Raw genomic sequence first — 24,846 nt, 5'->3', positions numbered from 1 at the left:
TCGCTCTGTGCAATAATTAAAAAAAATAAATAAAACAAAACAAAACAAAGAAAGTATCGTAAGGATGACATGGGCAGACTTGTGAAGAAAATCTGAGTGAAGGATAGTTGCGGCTTGGCAGAGGACACGTGGTAGAGAACGCGTGTTATCCATAAGCCTCCTTTTTGTTTGTGTATGTCTTTTTCTTCATCTTTTGTTCTTTTCTTATCCGATATGGACATTCTATGTCTTTATATGTAATTGAGTTTAATATCACTCTCACAATACAATCTTTCACCATAAAGTTAGAGTTATTGTTATTTGAGTGTAGAACACTCATCCAAGACCACATGGTCTCCACAGGCCACCTTACATTTTTTATCTTTAGAGCTAATAGCCTTAGCATGTTGGGCCAAATGAATGAAACGTCACCAAGTTACAATCAAATGAAGCTAAGGATACCCCCTTGCATCCTCATCTAAAGTCCCTCCAAGGCTTCTCTATCGATCCTTCCTTGGTCCATCGTCATTGGAGTAAGACGTATTGTCCTTATCTACTCCTTACTCCAATTACTAAAGTTATTCGTTCTTTGATGGTGATAGATTCAATTTACTTGCATTATCATTATAGGCCAAGCAATCAATAATTCTGTAAGTTTTTATTATTATTATTTGTAATGTTTGATACAACCCCCTAACCTAGATGTACACAGGTCATTAGTCCATACAGCAAAGGTCCAATTATGAAATTCCTATCTATCAAAACAGGTCTTTAGATTTTGAATTTTGATATGCAATTTAAGCAACTTTGATTCAATTTTATTCAAATAATGCATAGATTTTTCTATAATATTTAGGATGGAATTGGATAATTGGCCTTGCTGCAAGATGAAGCAATGGGGGGTGAGGTGGCAAAATAAATAGACTATATATAATATTTGAGATACCCATATATTTTTGGTATATTCTTTACAGAAGTCAGCTACAACTCTAGAAGCTAGCTTCTGGAAAAAGTAGAATCGTAGAGTTTGAAAAGTCACATCTAGAAACTTGTTCGTTACAGAAACACATAAACTAAAAATTGATATTCGTTTGAAAATTTTTTATTACTATATTCTAGTAAAATGACCAAAATACCCTTAATATTGATAATACACCAGAATGCAAAAAGAATGAGCAGAATACCTTCATAAATATATAATTACACTAATATATATATATATATATATATAAAATAAATTTATATTAAAAAATTATAAAAATAATTATTTTTAATTTAAATAAATTTATAAATTTTATAATTCTATGAAAATTTCGACAACATCTCATTTTAAAAATGAATATATAATAAAGAAAATACATGCATAATACATAATCCAACATCCACTTAAAGATGAAGGGTGTTTTGGTAATAAAGTAGTGATGATGAATTGCTTTTGATCTTGATAATAAAGATGAAGGGTATTTTGATAATTCCTTTTTATTTTTAAGATTAAGTTTGTTTGAAAATTTGACTAAAGATTAAGGGTATTTTGATAAAGATGAAAGGTATTTTGGAAGATGAAGGGTATTTTGATAATTCTCTTTTATTTTTTAAGGTTAAGTTTTATTGAAAATTTGATTAAAGATGAAAGGTATTTTAGTAATCTCATTTAATTTTTTAAGTTTAAGTTTGATTGGAAATTTGATTAAAGATGAAAGATATTTTGGTAACTACACTTAAGTCGTTTTATGTTTTTTGCTTCCCGCAAAAATCATTTGAAGAAATCCTTCTTGGGCAACTTCTTTTAGGAGTTACTTTTGGATTTCAATTGAAATTTGTGAGAGTTAAAAAAGCCTAAACAAAATCATTTATCTAATTTTTTTGACTTAAAAACTAAAAAAACTGGCTCCTAAAGTTCAAACGAACAAGGCTAAATTCAAATCCATGACATGCTCCTTCACCTAACTCTTTTTCAAGAAAAATAAAATAAAAAAGATCATCTTCAACTTCTAACCAAAAAATCATTAATCTTCAAGTTCTTCTACTTTTGGATAAATTTCTACTTAACGCTTGTCTTTAATCTAATGGTTTGAAAATTGAATTGAAGATTGGAACGAATACTTATTAAATTGGTCAGACCACAGTCGAACCTTGATTCAATTCGACCAGACCGATGTATGTTTATTAAAAGTTAAATTATTTATATATTTTTATTAAAATTAAATTCTTTATTTATATTCATACATAGATAATAGTCACAAAGAATGACGATACTTCAATAGCCAAAACAATTTTATTAGTGAATCCAATTTCTCAAATACTGCTTTAATATCTTTTGGAAAACCCTTGATATCCATCATCTTCAACTTCATCAAAATCTTATCATGTTCTTAAGTTCAAGGATTGAAGGAGTTAGAACCTCAAACTTGAGGGTAAGGGTAAAAGTTTTAACCATAGAGATCGAAAATAGCAAATACTACGGAGAGAAAATCAAGGATTTTTTCGGTAGAGGTTAAATAATGAAGTCATTTAGATAAGGGGGACATGTCATCATTTTGAAAACATAGGAGTATCTTTTTTTTTCCTTTTATGATGGGGGTGTCGAGACCGTAGGCCTGACTAGTAGGCCGAGGCAACTAGCCTCTTAGAGCATCATATCTTAGTCAAATCCCCTAGTACATATAATACCCCCACAAATCACACTTACCAGGTAAGTCGGGATAAATCCCCATGGTAGACCAATGGGGGACTTGTACTCAAGACTCTCCTTTAAAGGGGAGGGAGGAGGCCCTAGTCACTATGAACAACATTCAGTTGCCATTGTATGATTTAACCATAATGAACCAAAAAGGAAATGTAAAACATAATCTACACGAGACAGATATGACAATAAATCACAGATTTTAAACTCAACACTCGACAAGAATATCATCAAGTCAAGTCAAGTCAAGCTGAAACATTACTAGTCAAATAAAACATAATCTATTTGTAAATATTTTAAAATAAATAAAAACATTATTTTTTTATTTATTTTTTTGTTCTCCACAAAAGTATGATATATATAGCTCAATAGCTTGTTCTAGTATCTGACTTGATTTTTGGTGCATTTTGACTTGGCTCAACCAAGTTGATGAGTTAACTCAAAAAGTTGGCTTCATCAAATTTGAGGGCCGAGTCATCTTTGAAATCCAATCAAGTCAAATTTTTGGGATAAGTCTATGATGATGAATCATACTTTGAACTTCTCCTGTAACAAGTGCCATACTGATACAGCTATGCAGTGCATTTATCAAGATAAACATCTCCTTGTTTTCACCCAATTTTCAATCCATCCCATATGTGCCAATGATCAAATCCATGCGGCCTACCAATCTAACGCTCCATATCATCATCTTATTGAGCCAGGTGCATGATAGGATGAGGGGGGAGGGTCATAAGATCTAAATAGCCTAATATTATTACAAGAAACCAGAACAAATTTTGAAAATTACATTCCTCCCAAATTGAACATTTTTTTTTTTTTTTTTTTGCTAAGTTTCCTAACTGAACTTCAAAGAAAAGAAAGAAAAAACCAGAACAGTAAATCTTACAACAGATCTGTTAAGAATGTGAGACTTAACAAGGACTAAGAGCAATCGCAGGTCCATGCTTTTGCCTCTTATCAAAGGTTAAGAGTAACAGGATACCATTGCTATTAAATATCATCATCAGAAAAAAAAAAAAAAAAAAAAGAATATTAGTTTTGACTTCTGAAGGAGTGAGAAGGTTATACTGAGTGAGTGATCAGAAGAAGGGTATAGTACTCCAAATGTTCCCTGACTTGCTTGTAAAATGCTGTTCGCAGCAGAATCAGACTTACCAAAGCATGAATTCACCAACTGGATTCAAGTAGAAATCAGCTATATACTCAGAAGTCGACGGGAGAATAGGAGCTTCGATGGCCTTGAGAAGGTCTTCTAAATTTTCTTACTAAAGATCCAAGTAAACTCTGAAGGAGGAGAATAGAGAACAAAATCATATAGTTGTCAGTTGTTACGGGGATTGTAAAACAGAACGTAGTAGATCTAGATGTATATGGACAATAAATTTTCAATTTAGGCCAAAGATTCATAAAGAGTAATCAATGCTGAAGTCATAACCTACGTAATAAAAATATGGAAATATGTGTATATCATTATTTGTGGATTGTCAAATACACTGATCCCCACAAACCTGATATGTCTAACATATCCATATGTTGAGTGACATTTTTTTTTAGAAGACTTTGGTTCATGTTATGTATATGATACAGAAGCCCATTGAGAATTTTCTTTTTCTTTTTCTTTTTCTTTAAAAAAAAAAAAAAACATGCGTGAAGAACAATGAATTGGATAAGCTAATGCACATCAAAATCTTATAAAGTATATAAAATAATAAAATTATATATAGTGTATAAAATAATAGATGGAATCAAACACAACTTGTGAATCATATAAATTGTGAATAGTTGCACCTCTTCCTGGACTTCCTCATTTTCTAAAACACCCTTATTGGTGGGTATGCTGGGATCAAATGTACAACTTCACAGTTTTGGTGCAGTATGGGAACCCAATTAGGCTATGGGCTCGATGGTCTTAGGGTAAGGCCAATGGTCTTATGGGCCATATGTTGCTTTCATTCAAAATAATGCTAGCTAAGCATGTTTCATAAAAAAAATGCAAAGACGGAAAGCATGCATTAAAGGTTAACACTGGAGAGGTATGTACCTTTGTTCTTTGAGGTAAACTTAACCAAAAATCCAAGTTTGGAATAACCTGAAACATGAGAAAAGTGAGCAAAACATGTAAGTACTTTCCTCTAACTATTAAACTTCACAGTACAATCGATGAAGACAAGAACGTAATAAATTTACTGTCTACAGAGACCATAACAAAGAGCAACTGAATTCTTATTTATATTGTTAAACACAGGAATAAATTTTAGAAAAAAAAAAACTAGGGAGGACATAGCCAGAAAAGAGGACATCAGAGGACCATAAATGTCCCAGTAAAAGATTAACAAAGGAAGGTTATCGAGATAGTTAGGACGTGAAAAGAGAAGTCCACTGACAACACCAGTAGCTCGAAGACTCTAAAAGGACGAGGAAAGCCAAAAAGAATGTCGCTTTAGGTAGTAAGAAAAGATTTGAAGATAAGCCTTTGCAGAACATGTAGTTCAAGCTAGAATAAAAGGATTAAACGTGACTAATGCTGACAATACCAGATAGTAAGGTTAAGGGAAGGTAAACAACGTTGATAATGATGACAAGAAAGTATATTATGCGTCAAATGCTTCCCATGAACTATAGTTTACAAAAGGGTGAGTCATAAACTTAGTGTATTTGCCAGCTGGCAAAAGATTTACTATCCCAGACCCCCTACGATGGGTAAAAAAAAACCTTACCCCGATTATGACCCACCTTCCTCTCTCATGATGCTAACTGTTCATCCTGTCAGTGACACCAGATCCTCCTCAGATGAGTTATTTTCCCTTCTCTTGAATATTTCCTACTCAAAACAACAAATCGATTTGACTAGGATTTGTAGTAGGGGTGTCAATGGATGGTTGAAAATCCGAATCCAATTCAAATTCGTATTCGAAAATTCGGATATTATCCAAAAATTTCAGATATCGAATTCAGATCCGAATACTTTTATTTATTCAATTGCTTATCGGATATGGATTTGGATATTGACATATTGAATCCGATAATATCTGATCCGAAATAACATTAGTATTAAATTATTTATATTTGTTATATAATAATATATAATATATAATAAAGTTAAAAACTCTTTCTTCCTCAACATGTCTCATGTTCTCCACTCACTCTACACGTCATCTAGAGTTTGGGGATGAGAGCTAACCGGTCTTCTTCTCCAGTGACTTCAGCCACGTCAATCCAATTCCAAGTAAGTTCTCTATCTATCTATCTATCTATCTATCTATTTCTTTCTCAAAGAGACTTTCTCCATTGATCTCTTCTCCAAGTTATCGGAAATGGCGGATATGGTGCAGCAAAGGCTAGATCTCATGGAAGACAAGAGATTTGAGGTTGAAGATGGGCTGATTTTGATGAAGAAATTGAAAGGGTTGAATATGGATTTGAGAAAAATCATGGGTTTTTGATACATGATGAAGGCTAGGGTTTTGTTTATTATTAATGCATCTTGATTGAAGATGAATGGGTTTGAGAAAAATCAAGTTTCTTCATACAATATGAAGACTAAAAAAAAAATTATTAGTGCATCTTGATTGAAGTTGAATGACGGCTGGATTTGGGGAAAAAATCAATTTTGTTTTCTTCACAGGATATTCGATTCGGATATTATCCGATATCCGATAGGATAATCGGATTTGAATCTGAATAGAATTTTAGAATATCCGACGGATTCAAATTCAGATATGAGATAATTTTTTCGGATTCGGACACGAATATAGCTCTTAACCGAACTGATAGGTCTCCGTTGACAGCCCTAATTTTTAGGTCCTTTAATTTATTACCTTTCTTCGATCTATTTCTACATGGCCAAGCCAAACCATTAGGGTTCAATTAGAGGGGGGGTTTTCCTTTGACTTTGCCCCAAATTAATCTTGTAAACATATTCCTTTGACCCAACATCCTCTGCCCAGCACGACTTTTAATGAGTAGAAATAACTTCTTGGTTGCATAGATGACCCACCATAATCAGCCTATACATGATAAGGAAGATGGGAGTTTTTGGCATCTCAAATCACTCTGGTGACAGCTGTGAAGGTATTCAAATCAACTTGGAATTGGCTCATCTCTTCAACATCTAAAATTCAGTCTAGTTACATATTGAGGCTTCTACACACCCTGTGGTCACATAATCACAAGAAGGGTTTCGGAAACCAAATCCAAAATATGTCAACATCCATATAAGTCAGTCTATCCCTAAAGAACCTCACAATATTCGTGTTGCATTGTCACATTCAGAATGGAAGGTTACTATGCAAGAAGAATTAGATGCTCTTCATGCTTATCAAACTTGGCATTTGGCTCCTCGATTACCTAACACGAATGTCATAGGTTCTCGTTGAGTCTTTATGGCCAAACTCCAAGCTCATGGAAGACTAGAACAACTCAAAGCCCACCTTGTAGCCAAAGGATACAATCAAGTCGAAGGTGTAGACTTTACCGAAACCTTATCTCCAATGGTTAAGGCCACCACCATCCACACTATTCTTACCACTGCTATTGTAAAAGGTTGGAAGCTGTGACAACTAGACATAAAGAATGCATTCTTGATGGGTTGCTAACCAAACTAGTATTCATTGAACCACCTGACTTTGTTCATGCCCAACATACTAATTACGTATGTAAATTAAAACGTGCCTTGTATGGTTTGAAGCAAGCTCCTCATGCATAGTTTGATTGTCTCAACAATTTTCTTCTCTTAAACAGGTTCTTTTGTAGAGTTGCAGAACCTACACTTCTTATTTCTCATTCTTCTGATGACATACTTGTTAAACTTTTCTATGCTGATGATATGGTGTTTACAAGAAATAACTTAATCATTTCATTGTTCGTTTGGGACATGAGTTTGCCATTAAAGATATGGGAGATCTTCCCTTTTTTTGGGTGTTCAAGTTTCCAAGATTTCAAGTGATTTTTTTCCAATAATCTCTATATGCTTTTAACCAATTGAAGCAAGTGCAAATGCATGAGAGCAAGCCTATTTTGACTCCCATGGCTCTCAAATTATGATCAACACCTATCATGAAGCTTTCTTTTATCCATCTCACTACAGAGGTACCATTAGAGTGTTACAATATCTCACATCACACGACCTGATTTAGCATATAGTATTAACTTTGTCTGCCAATTTATGCACAATCCTACAGTTGGACATTATCAAATCGTCAAGAGGAATCTGTGGTACCTGAGTGACACTTTGGATACTGAGATATGGATTCTCTCTTCATCTACTTTGCTCTCTATGGTTTTTTGGATACGGATTGGGTAGGATGTTCTCTTACACAATGATCGGAAACTAGGTGCTGCACATTCTTAGGCAGTAATTGTATCTCATGAAGTGCTAAAAAGCAAATATGGTTGCTCGATCTAGTGTTGAAGTTGAGTATAAATCGATGGCTTCAAAAACTACAAAAATGATGTGGTCGTCCTCCTTCAAGATCTTCAAATTCCACTCTCGGCCTACTACACCATACTGTGATAAACATTAGTGAATTATATATGACAGTCAATCCATTTTTTCATGCTAAAATTGATTGTCATAATGTGCGAGAGAGTGATTCATTGGGTCTTCTTCCCACGTGTTTTGTCTCTTCTACAAATGAGTTAGCAAACATTTTTACTAAACCACTCCCTCGGACTTCTTTTCAGTCCTTGCAGTCAAACTAGGCCTCTGCCTACAACCCAGTTTGAGAGTGAGTGTTAAGATAGCCTATGATGATGCCAAGATGAGTGGACAGATTGGAGAAATCAGAGGATCTTCCAAGATTAGTGGAGAGAATTTGTTTCAGCCAGCAAGATCATCTGTGAGCATTGAATCATTCCTTATGCGTGCATGTCTATCTATTTGAGATCTCTTCCAGATTCATTACTCCTTTTGTAAATTGTATATTAAAACTATATACGAAAGAGATTGCCCTGTAATGTATAATAGAGGATTCTTCTTCATCTTACTTTGAGATATGAAAACCCAAAGACTTCTAGTTTATTTTAAAACATCAGTCACGCATTACAAATGAGGTGTATGCTTTTCAGGTGTCTCTGTTTGAAGGCATATATCTTAATTGCTTTTACATTTCTTCCTTACGTCTCAAAGCATTTTTAATGAGCCTTGTCTTGAGGCATAAGCGTCATACGCCTTTAAAAAGATTGTCCCCAATTTATAAGAAATAAGCCTTGATTGGATTCTAATCAATGTTATTGATTTTTAGGTTTTTTATTGTTTTTCTAGAAGCAGTACACCAATGGATATGAAAACAAGTTCTAATCCATCATAAGAAATTGTTTTAGCAGTCTTGAGTACGCTCATGGATTTACCTAGGAGACTCTCGTTTTAAGGAAAACTAGAAGGTGGCATGTGCAAACGCATATATATCAAAAGGGCTTATTTGTAATTAAAAATATTGATTAAAGGGTTTTTGTAAATTAGATTGAAATAAAGGATATTTTGTAATTTTGAAAACTAAGCAACTTGATTCTAGGGCTGTGCATTGCAATTTTCTAGGTCTTTGACTAAAATAACCTTGTTTATAATAAATTTAGATATAAAAATGGGGGTATTTATGAACATTCAAGTTTTGGTGTCTAATCTCTTCTACTACTACTCTTCTCATTATAATAGTAAAGATAAAAATGTGAGAGCATCTCTGTTCTATTTTTTCCCAAGTTAATGGGCTCGAAATGATAAATAGATCTTAGGGTCCTTGTTTTAAGATCGGGCTCCATTAAAAAGACCACAACTCAGATTTGAGTCCTCAAATACTTGGATTTCTCCACTTTTATTCAAATAGTCTATGATCGTCATGGATGCGTGGCAAAGGAGATGATGCCAATGTTTTTGAGAGGCTTTGAGTGAAAATGTACGAACTGTAAACAAAGCATCTTTATTCCAATCTAAACCATATAACGTGTGTCTTCTATTTCCATCCCCCAAGTATTGTCCAAGTTTTGAAGTCCTTAATTACAATGTGATTGTGAGAATCCGAAAACACAATCATAATCATGATTAAATAGAGAGAGAAAAAAGAACATTACTTAAATCTAGAAGATAGCAGTATTTAAATTAGATAATGCTAAGAACATTACTTAAATCTAGAAGACTAGTAGTATTTAACAAAACTAAATCAACAAGAGAGGCGTCTAAAAAGGAGCTATTACAAAAAAGATTTTATTTAGACTATCATACAATTGAGCATAATCAAGGTTATGTGTATCATTAGTAGTGTGTCAGGTGATTCCATTGCCTGGTACCATTCTTGATTTTAAGGATCATTGATTGTCTACGTTGGCAGGGTTTGTGGAACATCAACAATTGATACAAGTGACCAGACCTATATATACACTTCAAGGTCATATATCTAGCTCATCCGCACACCTGATTTGGACTTCTTTTTCTGAAGAGGTTGATTTTGGTTGTAGTTGATGATTGCATTTTGTAAGTAGTTTTTTTTATAGGTAAGGACCCATGATTGACATTACAATGTTTTCATCCGTCTCCCACTTTCCTTCAAAAATACGGTTATTGTGCTCCAACCAAATTCCCCAAAAATCACGAATGGGATGACACTCCACAAGAGCCTCTTTGAATCCCCGAATGAATTACACCACATCCCCCAAGACTCGAAGACACCTTAGATTGAATAAGGCAAGCATCCATCCACGCTGAATAGGCTAAAAAAATGATTCCAAATCCGATTTTTCTCAGCGCAATGCATCAAAACATGATTAGATTGCGCAAGCATAGAGGGCACACATTAGGACCCACAATTCCACGACGCATGCATTGGTCCATTGTCAAGATTCTACCCAAGGAAGCACACCAAATGAAAAATGCCATCCTTGATGGAACTTTTGGACCCCAAATTTAAGAAGCCAGAAAACTTGGCAAATATTGATCTACGAGAAGCCATAAAATGATTTCACCGTAGACACCCCTTCTCTCCCGCTGATCCAGATACTTGAATAGCTTGAAATATTGGAGGAGTTGACGTACTTACATTGTTGCAAATCATGGAGAAGTTGCAGTGCTTTGAATTTTCTAGCCAAAGCTTTTTCAAGGTTGTCTCATAGTCCTTGGATCAAGAAAGTCCATTCGTTTGGCACAATGATGTTTTCTAAAAAGGGTTGCATTGATCATACCCAAAATGAATTGATATATAGTCTCCCATTGGAGATACTTAAGAATTAACTTCTCTTCAACTGGCTTGGGAGGTAGCTAACATTGAGGCCGGAGGAAATAGTTCCATCAATGTACCTCATAAGTTTGCAGAAATTTGAGGCTGCTATAGAAATCATGATCTAGCAATGTCTTATGTCAACTCTATTGTGTTCATATCCACTCTACCAACCTCACTCTCTCTTAGTTTACCTCTTGTTAAGCTACTCCAATGTTTTCACAAATACATTCACTTTCGATTTTATCGTTCTCAGTATTTCCACTCACCCATTTAAGCATCCTAACCTATATTACACTCAATCTATGAACGTGTTTCATGATTTCCCAACATCCAGCACCATAAAGCATAGCAAGCCTGATTATCATTGTTAGTCATATGTTCTGGAAGAACATCTCTATTTTAAACATCCAGATCTGATTTTATGGATAACTCTTCTCAATCTCTCTATCCTTATGGATAATACAACCTAGGTACTGAAAATGATCATTTCAGAGTATTTAGTATTTCCTTACCATCAATTTTTATTGGCCTTCTCTCTCCATGAATATCATTACGGACTCAAAGCCGATTCTTCATGTGAACCAATTGTAATTGGGGACTCATTTGTTTTCATAGTTCTCTTTTTTGTGCCCTTAATTATGTCAATATATTCACCTTTTATGTTGAGATTCCTCCTTCCTCCTCTAAATTTTTCCATCACTTGTCTAACGAGAAAATTCCCTCGATAGTTGATACTTATCATATATTTCCATTTGGTCTTTTTTCCCTACATGTACTCATTTTTTGTTAGAATTGTTTTCACTTCTGATAGCCTAACTCCACGAAAATTTGTTCTCCCTGATCCCTTGTGTGTTTCATCATGCTTATATTGTGGGTCTTCAAAACTCATTGTTTTAGATTTCCACACCATAAATCCATTGATTATATTTACCTTATTTCATTTCTTAAAGTCTATATGAACCCCACTCAGAGTTCTGTTTGATAATACATAACTTGAAACCATATGGCAAAATATAAATAATGCATATTGCAAAATAATACACAAAATGAACAATGGATGAGGATCAAAACATACTTCTAGACCACGAACTCCAAGGAAGAAATATCGATAAACAGTACCAGTCAACAGGTACCCTCCTAAGAGGCATAAAAATCTGAAAAATGGGAGCAATCTCTCAATCAAGAAGTTATCCATAAACAAGTGACACTGACACAATTCAAAAACACACTTAAAAGTGATACGACAATATTTTATGTTCTGTAAGCCTTATGGGCATACTTATCTTTTCCCTTTCTTTTGTAAGCTATATATAGCCAAATACTCTTAGGATGTAACTATTCTCTTATTTTCTTCTAATAATACCTAAGCTTTCTTCCTCATGAAACCTAATGTAACCCCAATCTGATATCATGGTATCAAAGCCAAGATTAGATCCGAATAGGGTTACGTTAGGTTTCATGAGGAAGAAAGCTTACGTATTATTAGAAAAAAATAAAAGAGAATAATTATGTCATAAAAGCACTTGGCTATATATAGCCTACAAAAGAAAGGGAAAAGACAAGTATACCCTTAAGGATTATAGAACAGAAAAATATTGTCTATCAAAAAGAGTCAAAGAAATAATCAAAATACCTACATGAGTACAAGAGTGCCCAACCAGCCCCACCCGCCTCCTTTAACAGATATTATCTTGGCACAACCAGAAGGATGCTTTAGGACTGTAGCCTGTAAGAGACCATATGCATGCTTTACTTTTGCATCAGCCAAAAAGAATCAAATGATGAAATCAGCTAAGAATGATAGGACCAGAATTCTAAAGGAACAAATGTACATCTATGCACTCACATAGTCACAAGTCCCTGATTTCTCCAACAAATATGGTTCCTGATAAAAGAAAATAATTAAGAAAATCTAATGTCACAAACCATTATAAAGTACGATTATGTTGTAATAGAGCATCAAAATAGGAGGAAGCAGAACTCACTTGAACTCCATTTGAATCACAGAAAACAGATACTGATAAGGAACAGTTAACCTTTGGGCCCGTACTTGACATATTAACAATCACACCCATCTGAGGGTTCTCTTTATCTGTCAAATTCATTAAATAAATAAAAAAATTAGAAAAAAAAGTGACAAGTTGACAATCGTAACATAAGAAAGTATATAAGTAAAAATTACAGTGCAAAGCAAGATGATCACTACAGTTACATTTGAGTGCATTTCTTTGTATGCTCTAAAAGAAGAATGAAGAAAATGTAAGGGGAGAAAAAGAAATAATCTTACCAATGAGATTAATGTTTGTGCTCGACGATCGTCCTATGGTTGTGCAGACATAATACCCTACAAAAAAAAAACTAGAACCATCAGAATCTCTAAATTTCTGTGAAGGATCCTAAGGGCGTGTTTGGAAATGGGAGTTGGAGTTACAACTCCCACCTTAGAATACTAATTGGTTGTTTGGTTCACCAATTCCATGGAGTTGCAACTCCAAGAAGGTCCTCAACTCCCATTTTTAAAGGAGTTACAATTCGTACCTATGTGGGTGGGATTTACAATTCCAGGCAAAAATCTTTAATCCCAAAAATCAAGTTGACTCACCTGAGTCATCTAGTATATAAATTAGGACTGTCAATGGACTGGGCTGGGTTCGGGCCTAAGCTAAAAATTAGGTCCGAACCCAACCCATCTAAATATCAGGCCGGGCTTAATAAATAAAACCTTAGCCCGAGCCTGGTCCACTTCCACTTACATTTGGCTAGGCGAAACCCATTTTCAAAGACACTACGAAGGTAATGGAATTATTATTAATTTATAATAAGACTATTAAATATTGTATTTAATATAGTATAGCTGGCCGGGCCACCCATTGGGCCAACATCCAAAACCCAAACCCGCCCCTATTATTAAACAGGCTCAGCCCAGCCCGATGGCTAAATGGACTTAATAACTAAACCCAAACCCGGTCCACAACAAGCTAGATCAAGCCAAAACCCAACCCATTGACAGCTGTCATATAAACCATTCAACTCACTTTACATTAATTATGATCTAGATTCCTATTTAAATAATTATTATTTTTTAATAAAATAAGGTGATTAGAATAGGGCATAAAATGGGCCGGATTTTATCCGAAATTCGAGTGATCCGAATTTGGTAGGTTTGGTCCCTTGGAGTAGATCCGAAGAAAAATATGGGTCAAATATGGTTGATGTCCCTTAACCTAAGTCGGATCCGGATCTAGATCCATCCCTATATCTGCCTAGATCCAAATGATATATTGCTTTGAAAATTATTTTTTTAATTTTCAAAATATCTTTTATCTACTACTTTATTATAACATGAATTCTTAGAAAATAAATAAATTATAATAGTAAAATAGAATTATACAACAAATAGAAAAAAATATAACAAACAAAATGTTAAACAGTCCAAAATTATTCAAACCGAATCAAGGAATTCGGTCGGGTCGAATCTGAATCCAAATTTAGTGTAATTGATATGGTTAGGACATGGAATTCGGATACAGATCCGAATAAAAATTTGGATTTGAATATGGATATACTCATATCTGACCCAAAGTCGACCCATTTTGAGCCCTAGATTGGAATATGTTTCATCACAAAATTAATCATATTTATTCAAGATAATAAATATTTAAATTACCAAAATTAATTTAGTTTATCAAAATATATAAAACCCCGTTGACTCGATTGAATTTTATTGACTATGATAACATTTTCCAGTAATAGAGGGGTCGTATCGGATCTCAGTCAAATGCGAGAACCATTCATCGACTGAAATACTACAGGAAACCAAACACTAGAGTTCATTTAAGGAGTTAGAATAAACTCCCAACTTCAACAACTCCAACCCCAACCAACTCCTACTCCAAATCCAATTAACTACTGCTTCCAAACACACCCTAGGAGTATAAGAGGTCATCATATGGGCCCTTTTGCTACTTTTAATTGCTATGCAGCAGAATTTGTGTATGTGTGTGTGTGTGTGTGTGGGGGGGGGGGGGGGGGGGGGGGGGAAGCATATATAGTTATATACAAAATCAATAGTTGCAAAACATACTAGAGCTCGAAAACTTAACATGAGGATTATAGTGGTGTTAATAATCATCAGCCAAAAAATGTTTCGGTAAAACAAGGACACAAAAAAGTTTTCAATACTTTACCTTGACCTAAATGTTTGCAATTTCATTCTTTGTTGGACTTAAATTTACAGGAGGCCGCAATGGTTTAAGTTGACCAATTTGAAGTATATCATGACAAAGATTAGGTATTTGTTACACGTCTCAAGCAATAAGAAAAACACACTATGTAGTACACAGTTTTTAGTATGGGTTTGATGACAATATGGCTGCATTGTCTTACTAAACAAAGATCATAAACCAATTATCATTGATTTTTCTAAACATGGGAAGTATCCAAGTTGAAACATGTTGGATTGTGAAGTCTCGCATCTTCAGATGCATTACTTTTGATTTTGCAATTTGCATGTATGCCCACACATTTTCAATAACATATTACAAGTCTTAACTATTTCTACACTCCCCCTCACGTGGGGCATAGACATCAATCATACCCAACTTGCTAAGAGCTTCATCTAGTTCTTCTTTGGAACCCCTTTAGTCAACACATCTACCAATTGATCTTCTGACTTCACATATGAGAGAGACATTACTTTGACTCCACTTTCTCTCTAATAAAGTGTCTGTTAATCTCAATATGCTTTGTACAGTCATATTGGATTGGATTAAAGGCTATATGGATAGTTGTTTTATTATCGCAATAAAATCTAAAAGGTTCTACCGCCTTCACCAATGTTTTTAAATAGCATATGCAACCATGTGCGACCAGCATATGCGACGATGTGTCATCAACACATGTTGCTTGCATATGCTATTCCACACATTGCACATGCCATTTCACATCACATATGCGGTGGCATATGTTGCAAGGAAAAAAAAAGGAAAAAATGCAGAAAATGTTGAGTACTTTTCTTTTTCTTTGGAGTCTTGAAAGTGAGAGAGTGACTTAAGTTAAGACTTGACTTTGAGGGTAATATTGTAAAGTAAAGATTAGAGAATATTTATATTATGAGAGAATGTATTAGAAAATGTAATGAGATTTAATAGTTGGAGGCTTTGTCAGGGTAAGAAAGAGATTAAAAGGTAGCAGAGATGTTGTAAAAGGAATATGGGGGTAGAAGTGGGATATTTATAAGAGAAAAATGAGTTTATGCTATAAAATATCTATATATCTATATATATGTGTGTGTGTGTGTGTGTGTGTGTGTGTGTGTTCAAAAAGTATGCCATCACATATTGTGCAGATAGCATATTTTTCTATATGCGATGGTAACATATGAGAAAAATAGTTTGGAAATGGCATATGCGATCGCATTTGACAACACTGGCTTTCACACCAAGTTCCCCTAACAAAATTTGAAGCCAAAGAATCTTTGCAGTGCCCCGAGTCATGATTCAATATACTGTCTCAGCATTGGACAAAGCAACCACAGTTTGTTTATTGCTTCTCCAAGTAACTAAGTTACCTCCAACAAATATGCAATACCCGGAGGTAGATCGACAATCATCTCTAACCCCAAACCAATCTGCATCTGTGAATACTTCTATTCTAAAATGGCCATGATTAGCGAACAAAATCCTCTTTCCAGGGACAGCCTTTAGGTAACTAAGAACTATTTCTACTGCTTCAAAGTGTTGAATTCTTGGGGCATGCATGTACTGACTAATAACATTAACCACATATACTATATCTGGTATGGTCAATTGCAAGTACAAGAGAATGCTTACCAGTCTCCAAAACTTCCCAACATCTGTTAATAGTTCACCCCTCTATGTTATCAAGCTTTTAATTGGGATCCATTGGAGTATCTGTAAGTCTGACACCAAGTTTCTTAATATCACGAAGTAAGTCTAAAACACACTTATGTTTGGGAAATAAATATACCTTTCTTAAATCGAGCTACCTCAATTCCAAGGAAATATTTTAGATCTCCTAGATCCTTAATTTCAAATTCAAAAGCTAAGAATCTCTTCAACCTCTATATCTCTTGAGGGCAGTTTCTTGTCACCACAATATCATCAACATATACAATAAGGACTGTGATGAAATCAATCTCTTTTCACAAAAAAGTGTGTGATTTGCATAACTTTGAGTGTAACTCACTTGTTTCACTACTTTATTGAATCTGTTCAACCATGTTCGAGGAGATTATTTTAACCCATAAATTGATTTTTTTAATCTCCATACCCTTCCTTCACTTTCTGGAGTCTGAAACCCTGGAGGAAAATGCATGTATACTTCTTCTTCTAGTTCTCCATTTAAAAAAGTATTTTTCGCATCTAATTGATGTAAAGGCCAAGATAAATTTGTAGTTAGGGATAATAACACCCTAATAGTGTTCATCTTGGCTACTAGGGCAAATGTTTTGGCATAATTAACCCCTTGGGTTTGGGTATACAACAAATCTTACTATGCACCTTTCCATTGTATCATGAACTCTGTGCTTTACAACAAACACCCACTTGCAACCCATTGGTACTTTTCCTTATTGCAAAGCTACCATCTCCCTATATTATTCTTCAATAGAGCATTCATTTCTTCTTGGATTGCTTTCTTCCATTCAGAAGTTTTATAAACTTCTGCAATATCGTTAGAAATGGGAACAGAAGAAATAGACAAAACAAAGGCATGACATGAAGGAGATAGAGATGAATAAAAAATGTGGTTAGAAATAGGATGCACAGTGCAAGATCGTGTTCCCTTACACAATGGTGTAATTAGCGAGAGTCTTTTTGAATTGTCTTATGACAACGAAAATAAATTCGCAACTCTTTCCCTTTATCTAATGACTCACCTGACATAGAAACTTTCCATGACACAGTCACAGACGACCGGATTACATATATCAATTGGCAGAGGAGCCACAACTTGCAAGGACAGTACTGGATTTTGATTTTGATGCTACCACTCTTCAATACCCATCTCCCCCCTGAAGAGCAGCAGTCGAATGAAAGTACGGAATAGACTCAAAGAATGAGACATCTTTGGCGACATATAGTTTTCTAGGGGATGGATCCTAATCTTGAAATACACAATGATCACGTAAGAATGTAATAGAACAATGTAAGGATTTTGTGAGTTACTCACAGACAGAAGATTAATGAACGTATTAGGAACATAAAGCACAGATGATAAAGACAAGGAGTTAACAATTTTGATGTCCTCTATATCAGAAACGGTAGAAAGAAAACCATCTGTTATTTTTATCTTGTCTTTACCTGACAATAATCGATAAGAAGAAAAAAAGGAAAGGCATACCAGTCATGTGATCAGAGGCTCTCGAGTAATGATCCAAGAGGGACGGGAGTAAAGAAAACTAACAATATTTGTAGAGGCGTGCATATCTGACTGGGCAAAAGAAGATAAACTAGTTGATCCTTCAAGCTTTGTAAGAAGCTTGCTCAGACGCTCTATTTCTTCTTGAGTTGTAGATAACTCAGTAGAAGAGTTAGAAGCAATGGAACTGGGTTGTGGATGGTCTTGGATAGCAACATGAGCATTAGGCTTTTGAAGTTGAGGTTTTCCCTTGTTAAACTATCTGTCTACCAATCAAATCCCAACATGTCTCCCTAATGTGTCGGGTTCTACCACAATAATCATAGCGGAGATTATCCTTATCATCGCCTCCTTTTCCACTCCGTTTAGTCCTTCCCTTATTATCTTTCCCAAATACAAAGGAGAGAAAAGTTGTGGGAGGTGGTTTAGATAGAAGTTGCATCATAAACCTACGACTTTCCTCACTTTGCCGAAGAGAATATACATTCTCAATGAGTGGAATGGAGTCACGACCCAATATCTGAACCCAAACAAACTCATAAGTTGGATGCAAGCCAACCAAAAACTGAAAAACTCGATTCTGGTTGATTAGTTTACGGAAATCCTCAACATCCTCATCATTCCTCCATTTGATAACTTAATAATGATCCAATTATTCCCATAAAGCTTGAAGGGTGGAGTAATATGTGACCAGGCTTTTCTCCCCTAAACGAAAAATTGGTCACATCTTGACAAAGTTGATAGACACAAGCGACATTTTTCTTCTGAGAATATGCTCTATTGACCTTTTTCCAAGCTTGATTTGTTGTATCAAGAAACAAACAATTATTGCTAAGTTGGGGTTGCGTGGAATTCAACAACCACGACATCACCATCATATTGTCTCGTTCCCAATGATCATAAATCGGATCGACCTCCTTGGGCTTCGCAACCCGACCGGTAAGATATCCTATATTCCCCTGTCCTCCGATATACATCTTAACGAACTAAGGCCATTCTAGGAAATTTGTACCATCAAGTTTGACCGTCGTAATCTAAGCTCCAGGATTATTTCCATAACCTGTTGATGGAGGAATAAGTGTCAGAACCCCAAAATTGGATCCACTCACATTAGAACCACTTGTACATGACATATTTAGCACAAATAACAACCGTGCAAGTGTTGAATCAAAGTTAGGGCAACAAAGTATAGCAAAAAAATCAGAAAAATAGTGATGGGCGGCAAAAATAAGGTGGTATTTTCTTCGCCGACACTTCAAAATGCTCTAAATTGAATGAAATCCCTTCCATTATGTAGAGAATTTTGACAATGACTAGATCCATCCAACAAAACAAATCAAAAAGCCCTCAGTATAACAGATAAACTCGAAACATCAAATCTGATTTTTTTCGATTTTTTCTGAAAATCTGCTAAAACACCTTCAAAGACTCATCCAAAAAATCGCACAAAAATTACTAAAAAAACTCCATAAATTAGTGTGTGATTCAAACCATATAACCAATGTTATCAAATAGCATATGCGACCAACATATGTGACCAGCATATGTTGTGCGCATATGCAGTCGCATATTGCACAAAATATTTTTTTTATTTCAAAAAAAAAGAAAAAAAAGAGGGAAAATGTTTAAAAAACCAAAAAATATAAGAAAATAAAAACAAACCTATAACAATATATTTGGATTTTGGATAGCACTCATTTTTTAAATTGAACAAAATTAATTACATTTAGCCACTTAGTAAGAAGAATAAAAGAACTCAAGAAGCTAAATAGTGAATAATATATAAATTATTCATGATACGAAGGTGGCCTACTTTAATTATCAAGGTCTAGTTCTAGGTAATTAAAGTAGATTCTGCTTTAATAGTTTAATCATTAGATACTATGATCTTATGTTAGTATGCATAAACTCAATATTTTGAAAAAATAAAATAAAAATAAGATTTAAAGAGAATACATGTAAGCGAAAGAACAAAAGAAATATCTTAGAATAATGCATGAATAGGGCATGGAAATAGGGTAGTTGTTGGAGAAGATAGATTAAAAAAAAACTTGAATTTAATGCTCCAATAGTCAAATCATTGCCCATTGAAGTAATATGTCATGGCATAATGAACCAGAAACCCTAAATTGCATATGCCATCATGGCATATGCGATCGCATTTAACAACACTGCACGTAACCTTTGACCCTAAACTGTTGACGTCAGCATCTCACGGATGACGTCCGCCCCAAGGTTTGTGATAGATGGAACGAGAAAAAATTGAAAATTCTTGCCAAGATTGATGCTCTGATACCAAGTTGTAGAACAAATCTCTGAATAATAGAGGAAGGAAAAAAGAAATAGAGGAAAAAAAATTTTGATCGATTAAAAAGAGAGGGAAAAATTAGGGAGAAAAAATATTTGATTAGGGTTTAATCAACCCCTCTCACTATTTATATATAATCTTCCCATAATTATAATATCCTCCCCCATACAACTAAATATTATTTTAGACCTCCTCTAAATAACATATTACAAGTCTTAACTATTTCTACACTTTTTAATAAGAAGCTTCTATGTCAAAAATATATTATGAAATTTCCTCATTAGTAGATATCAACATTGATAAACTGAAAATACATCTCATTATATACCACTTTTTAATAGGCAAGGAGGTTAGCAGTTAGTAATCAATGGGTGAAAGTGAGTTTTGAACCCAGATCATGATATCAACTCGCTTAATATTTCTAGAAGATAATTTTTGTTAAAATGTCAAAAAATAAAGGAATGTGCTCTAGTACAATATAAATTTCATGACTATATTTAGTTGCCAAGTGTGAAAACTTTGAATTGCATACAAAAAATGCCACAAAAAAATTGTTTACCTTCTATGTAATTAGCCACAAGTGCACTACATTTCATGCCACAATGCGAGGGACCCCCACAATCCTACAATCAATCAAGTCAATTAAATCAGTGAGAAATCCATGAAGGTAGGTAATAGTGGCAGAATATTTACTGTTATCGGATGGATGATGCTTGCAATTAATATTAAACATACCACCATTTTTAAATTGATCATGCAGCATATGATACTTTCAATCATAAAAATATGCCACTTCCAACCCTTGTGAAAAATGGCAAATACACAAGATTCTTGCAAATTGATTATAAAGTGGTATACAAGTACAACAAAATCTAAGGCACCTCTCAACCGAACCATCATGACAATGAACAAATGGGATAACCATCCATGTGGTCACATCCAAGGGATGATATCCCCATTTGTTGATATTAAACTAACCTAATAGAAGATTATAAGCACCCATGCCATTGCTTTCTTTTAGAAGGACAGAAAGAAACATAGGGAAGGTCCACAAAAGAAGTATATACAATGGACATTTGCAAAATGTTAGGAGGAATAAGTTATTATTAGTATGAGCAGTGAGCAGTATCGTATTTAATATTTGATTATGATATATAATGGATTGATGTTGCTAGGGTTGGAGTCAATTTTGACTCATCCAACGTTTCTCCAATCTTCTATTCTTCTCCTCAAACTCTTAATCTACATGGCATCCAAGCGCAGATCATAAGAGTTTTAATCTCTTTTTGTTTCACTATTTTTACTCTTTCTTAATTGATTTGTAAAAAATCATATTCTTCTTGACTAATTGAAGGTTAACAAAACGTATGTATTTAATCCTCCATGTGGACGTAGAATTGTGATTGTAATTGTGCTTGCATGTAGATCCTTATGTGTGTGGATCTAAGGAGTTTTTAACGGTTAGTGTTGTTTTCACGTAAGTTTTGTGGTTCTCCGGTGTAGTAAAAAGTATTTGTAGCAGTGTTTGAGCTCTAAAATCAATTCTTCAATCTCTTCTGTCCTGTTTGATTTCACCCAGAGAGATTTCTCAGAGTTCACCACAATTTTTTGGTGATGCAATCTCACCAGAACTTTCTCTCATTTTTTTTTAGGTTTTCCGCACATCTTGTGTAATAACCTGAAAATCTTAATATGTATCTCAAGTAAAGAATTTTAAGTTTTTACGTTGATTCAAAAGTATGAACCTTTAATTTTTAATATTTGAGGAAAATTAATTTCACCAATAGATTCAGAAGAGTCAATAAACATACTTTAGCCTGTAAGCACGACTTAATCAGAAGTCAATCGAAAAAGTTACTAAATCCTCAAGTTTTGCATCAAGTAATTACCAAATTAGTAAACGACACTTTAGAGATATAATTTGAGGAATCCGATCATACCATTAGATTCGTATTGAAAAATAACCCAAAATAGAATATAAGATTATCTAAATCGGCATTCGAGAAAAAACAACTCCCGAAATGACGCTTACGTCCCACTTAAGTTATAAATATTTGAATTCTATTAGAAAAATCTAATTTTTTCTTATTCTCCTCTCCAAACAAAGCATATCCATTTTCCCTCAACATTTAGAACGCAGATCTACGCCGAACTAGAACGATTCAAGCTTTGTCGCAAGAAGGAAAGTCGTGCACGTCGTCAAGGACTACGCGTGGACGCAAAAAAATTCGATTTTCGTCAGAAGAAAATTTTGAAGATTGACCGGAGTTGATCTTAAACTCTGTTCAACCGTCGAATATAGCCTGAAGTAGGTTGCCTTCCCTTCTACCTTCTAGTCATGCAATAATTTCATAGAAAATTCATGCGATCTTCGATAGATCGATTGTTTCATTACATTTATACATATTTAAACGTATTGGATCATGTTTGCATAGTTATTTTTTATTTATTTTAGTTTATTTGATGTATTTTATGTATTTTATACATTTGATGAATAGTATAAGGTTTGTATCGATTTTTGTCAAGTTTCGACGAAAAATAAACAATTCGGAAAAAAATAAATAAATAAATTCAAATGTTGAGTTTAGTTCAAATTTTTATTTGTATTGCTTCCATATAGTATGTATACCTATTTCCTAGTTTTATTTCATTAAAAACATTTAAGTAATTTTCAATTGCTTTAAATTCTTTAATGAAGTTAAGGTTTTACCCCCATTTCGAAACGTTGGAAATGGTTTTAAGATCCAAATCTCATCATATCAAAATGTGATTTTTGGTTTCAAGAACAAAACATAAAATTCAACATTTTTGCAAGATTTTCAAAATGCGATATCTTAAGCGTTCCTTTGAATTTAGTAAAAATTATATGGTGTTTCTCATGTTGTCGAGGGCTTTCATATACAAAAACCCATTTTCAATTTTAACAACTTTGAAAGAATCATTTTTTTTACACTTGGCAAAATTTTAATAGATTTTCAGCTTTTACGTCTTATGGCTTTATCGTATTTTTCGAGTCTTTCGACTCAATCAAAGCCATCGAATAGAATTGGTTGATGGCTTATGAGTTTCAAATTACTTTAAAAGTGAAATTACTTTGATAGATATGTAGGAAATTAGATGATAGATTGATCGATTTGATTGATGGATGGATAGAGAGAACGTATGTTCTCGACTAATTGATAGGACAGTGTCTCCAGTTCTACGTAGTGGCCATGCCATGTAAAACGTGATAGATAGATAGAGGGATGGGATGGTTGATGGATGGAAATGACAAATGATTGTCACTGGAAGGCACTACTAAACCTTATTTGTATTTTCGATTAAAAAAAATGATATACTATATACAAAATAAACTATTTTGTTTACCAGAAAAGGTTCGTAGGAAACCCATAGAGAGTGACACATTACTGTGTATCCGAAAGCAGCGAGTCAATCTAGGATAACGCTAGATGCCATATGCTATTTGGTAGTATGGGAAACCTTAGAGTATATTACAGCTTATGAGATCCGGGAATTTCTCCTACTTATTTTCTGGGGAACGTTGTATGTAAAGGCGGTCTCTGTATAGTGTAGAGGTACGCGAGGTTCACATGCATTGTTGCCTCTTGATAGACTTCGACGCGAGGGGTCTCCTGGGCTAGTTAATAATCATTGTTAGTTTGTAGTCGTCAAACGGTCGACCTCACCGTTAGTTAAACTCAGTATTGGATTCTTGGTCAACAGTCAATCTGAGCCGAATAAATGGTCATCCAACTGTGGTATGCTAGACCGGCTACAAAATCAGATTATATCGATAAGATTCCACATCAGATTGAAAGTCTAGAATAACGAATTGCCATAGTCAATGCAGTTATATCGACGTGTTCCTCTGCTCTCTTATCGACTACACCGCCGTGTTCTTATTATGTATTTTTTCTTTATTTTGTAATGTTTGATAGATATTTTTATTTGAAAAATGCATAGATTCCTTTAAATGATAGAAATGATAGATTGAAATTATTATAACTGTTTACTGAGTATGCTTAGACATTTATCATATGTTTCATTATGAAAAACGTGCATTATTTAACTGTTCAAATGATTACTCGTGCATGTATGACTCGCTGTTAGAACGGCGTTCATCCTGCTGAGTAACATTCCCCTGTTACTCATCCTATCTTTCCCCTTACAGATTATTCAGCTATTGAGGAGCCGTTCTTTGAGGATTCTTTGAGGAGGTCCCTAAGGAGGACCAGATTGATGTCTTGCCACTGCTGTGTCTTTGAGGATTAGTAGAGGATCCTAAC

At 34.3% G+C, this 24,846-nt stretch overlaps 1 protein-coding gene across 4 annotated transcripts in view; it reads right to left on the bottom strand.

Annotated features, from left to right (window-relative positions):
• Window positions 1–2,393: 2,393 nt before the first annotated feature.
• The window catches only part of LOC147391150 (uncharacterized), a 33,686-nt gene continuing 11,233 nt past the window's right edge, over window positions 2,394–24,846 (bottom strand). Inside the window, exons 4-11 of one of the 4 annotated variants that reach the window (XM_086457590.1) lie at window positions 21,120–21,183; window positions 13,160–13,216; window positions 12,858–12,964; window positions 12,719–12,757; window positions 12,510–12,619; window positions 11,948–12,026; window positions 4,707–4,754; window positions 2,406–3,949 (exon numbers count right to left, since the gene is read on the bottom strand). In XM_086457590.1, coding sequence (XP_086313716.1) covers window positions 3,869–3,949; window positions 4,707–4,754; window positions 11,948–12,026; window positions 12,510–12,619; window positions 12,719–12,757; window positions 12,858–12,964; window positions 13,160–13,216; window positions 21,120–21,183 — 585 coding nt within the window. In that variant the 3' untranslated portion in view covers window positions 2,406–3,868. Of the gene's footprint in view, window positions 3,950–4,706; window positions 4,755–11,947; window positions 12,027–12,509; window positions 12,620–12,718; window positions 12,758–12,857; window positions 12,965–13,159; window positions 13,217–21,119; window positions 21,184–24,846 lie in introns of all 4 variants that reach the window. The other 3 variants (XM_086457591.1, XM_086457592.1, XM_086457594.1) reach the window with 3 other exon arrangements.

This window comes from Akebia trifoliata, chromosome 11, assembly GCF_017979445.1.
Source record: "Akebia trifoliata isolate Shusen 1 chromosome 11, ASM1797944v1, whole genome shotgun sequence".
Taxonomy (NCBI): Eukaryota; Viridiplantae; Streptophyta; class Magnoliopsida; order Ranunculales; family Lardizabalaceae; genus Akebia; species Akebia trifoliata.
Note: the sequence above shows the minus strand (reverse complement) of the source record. Positions and strands in the feature narration are given on the sequence as shown.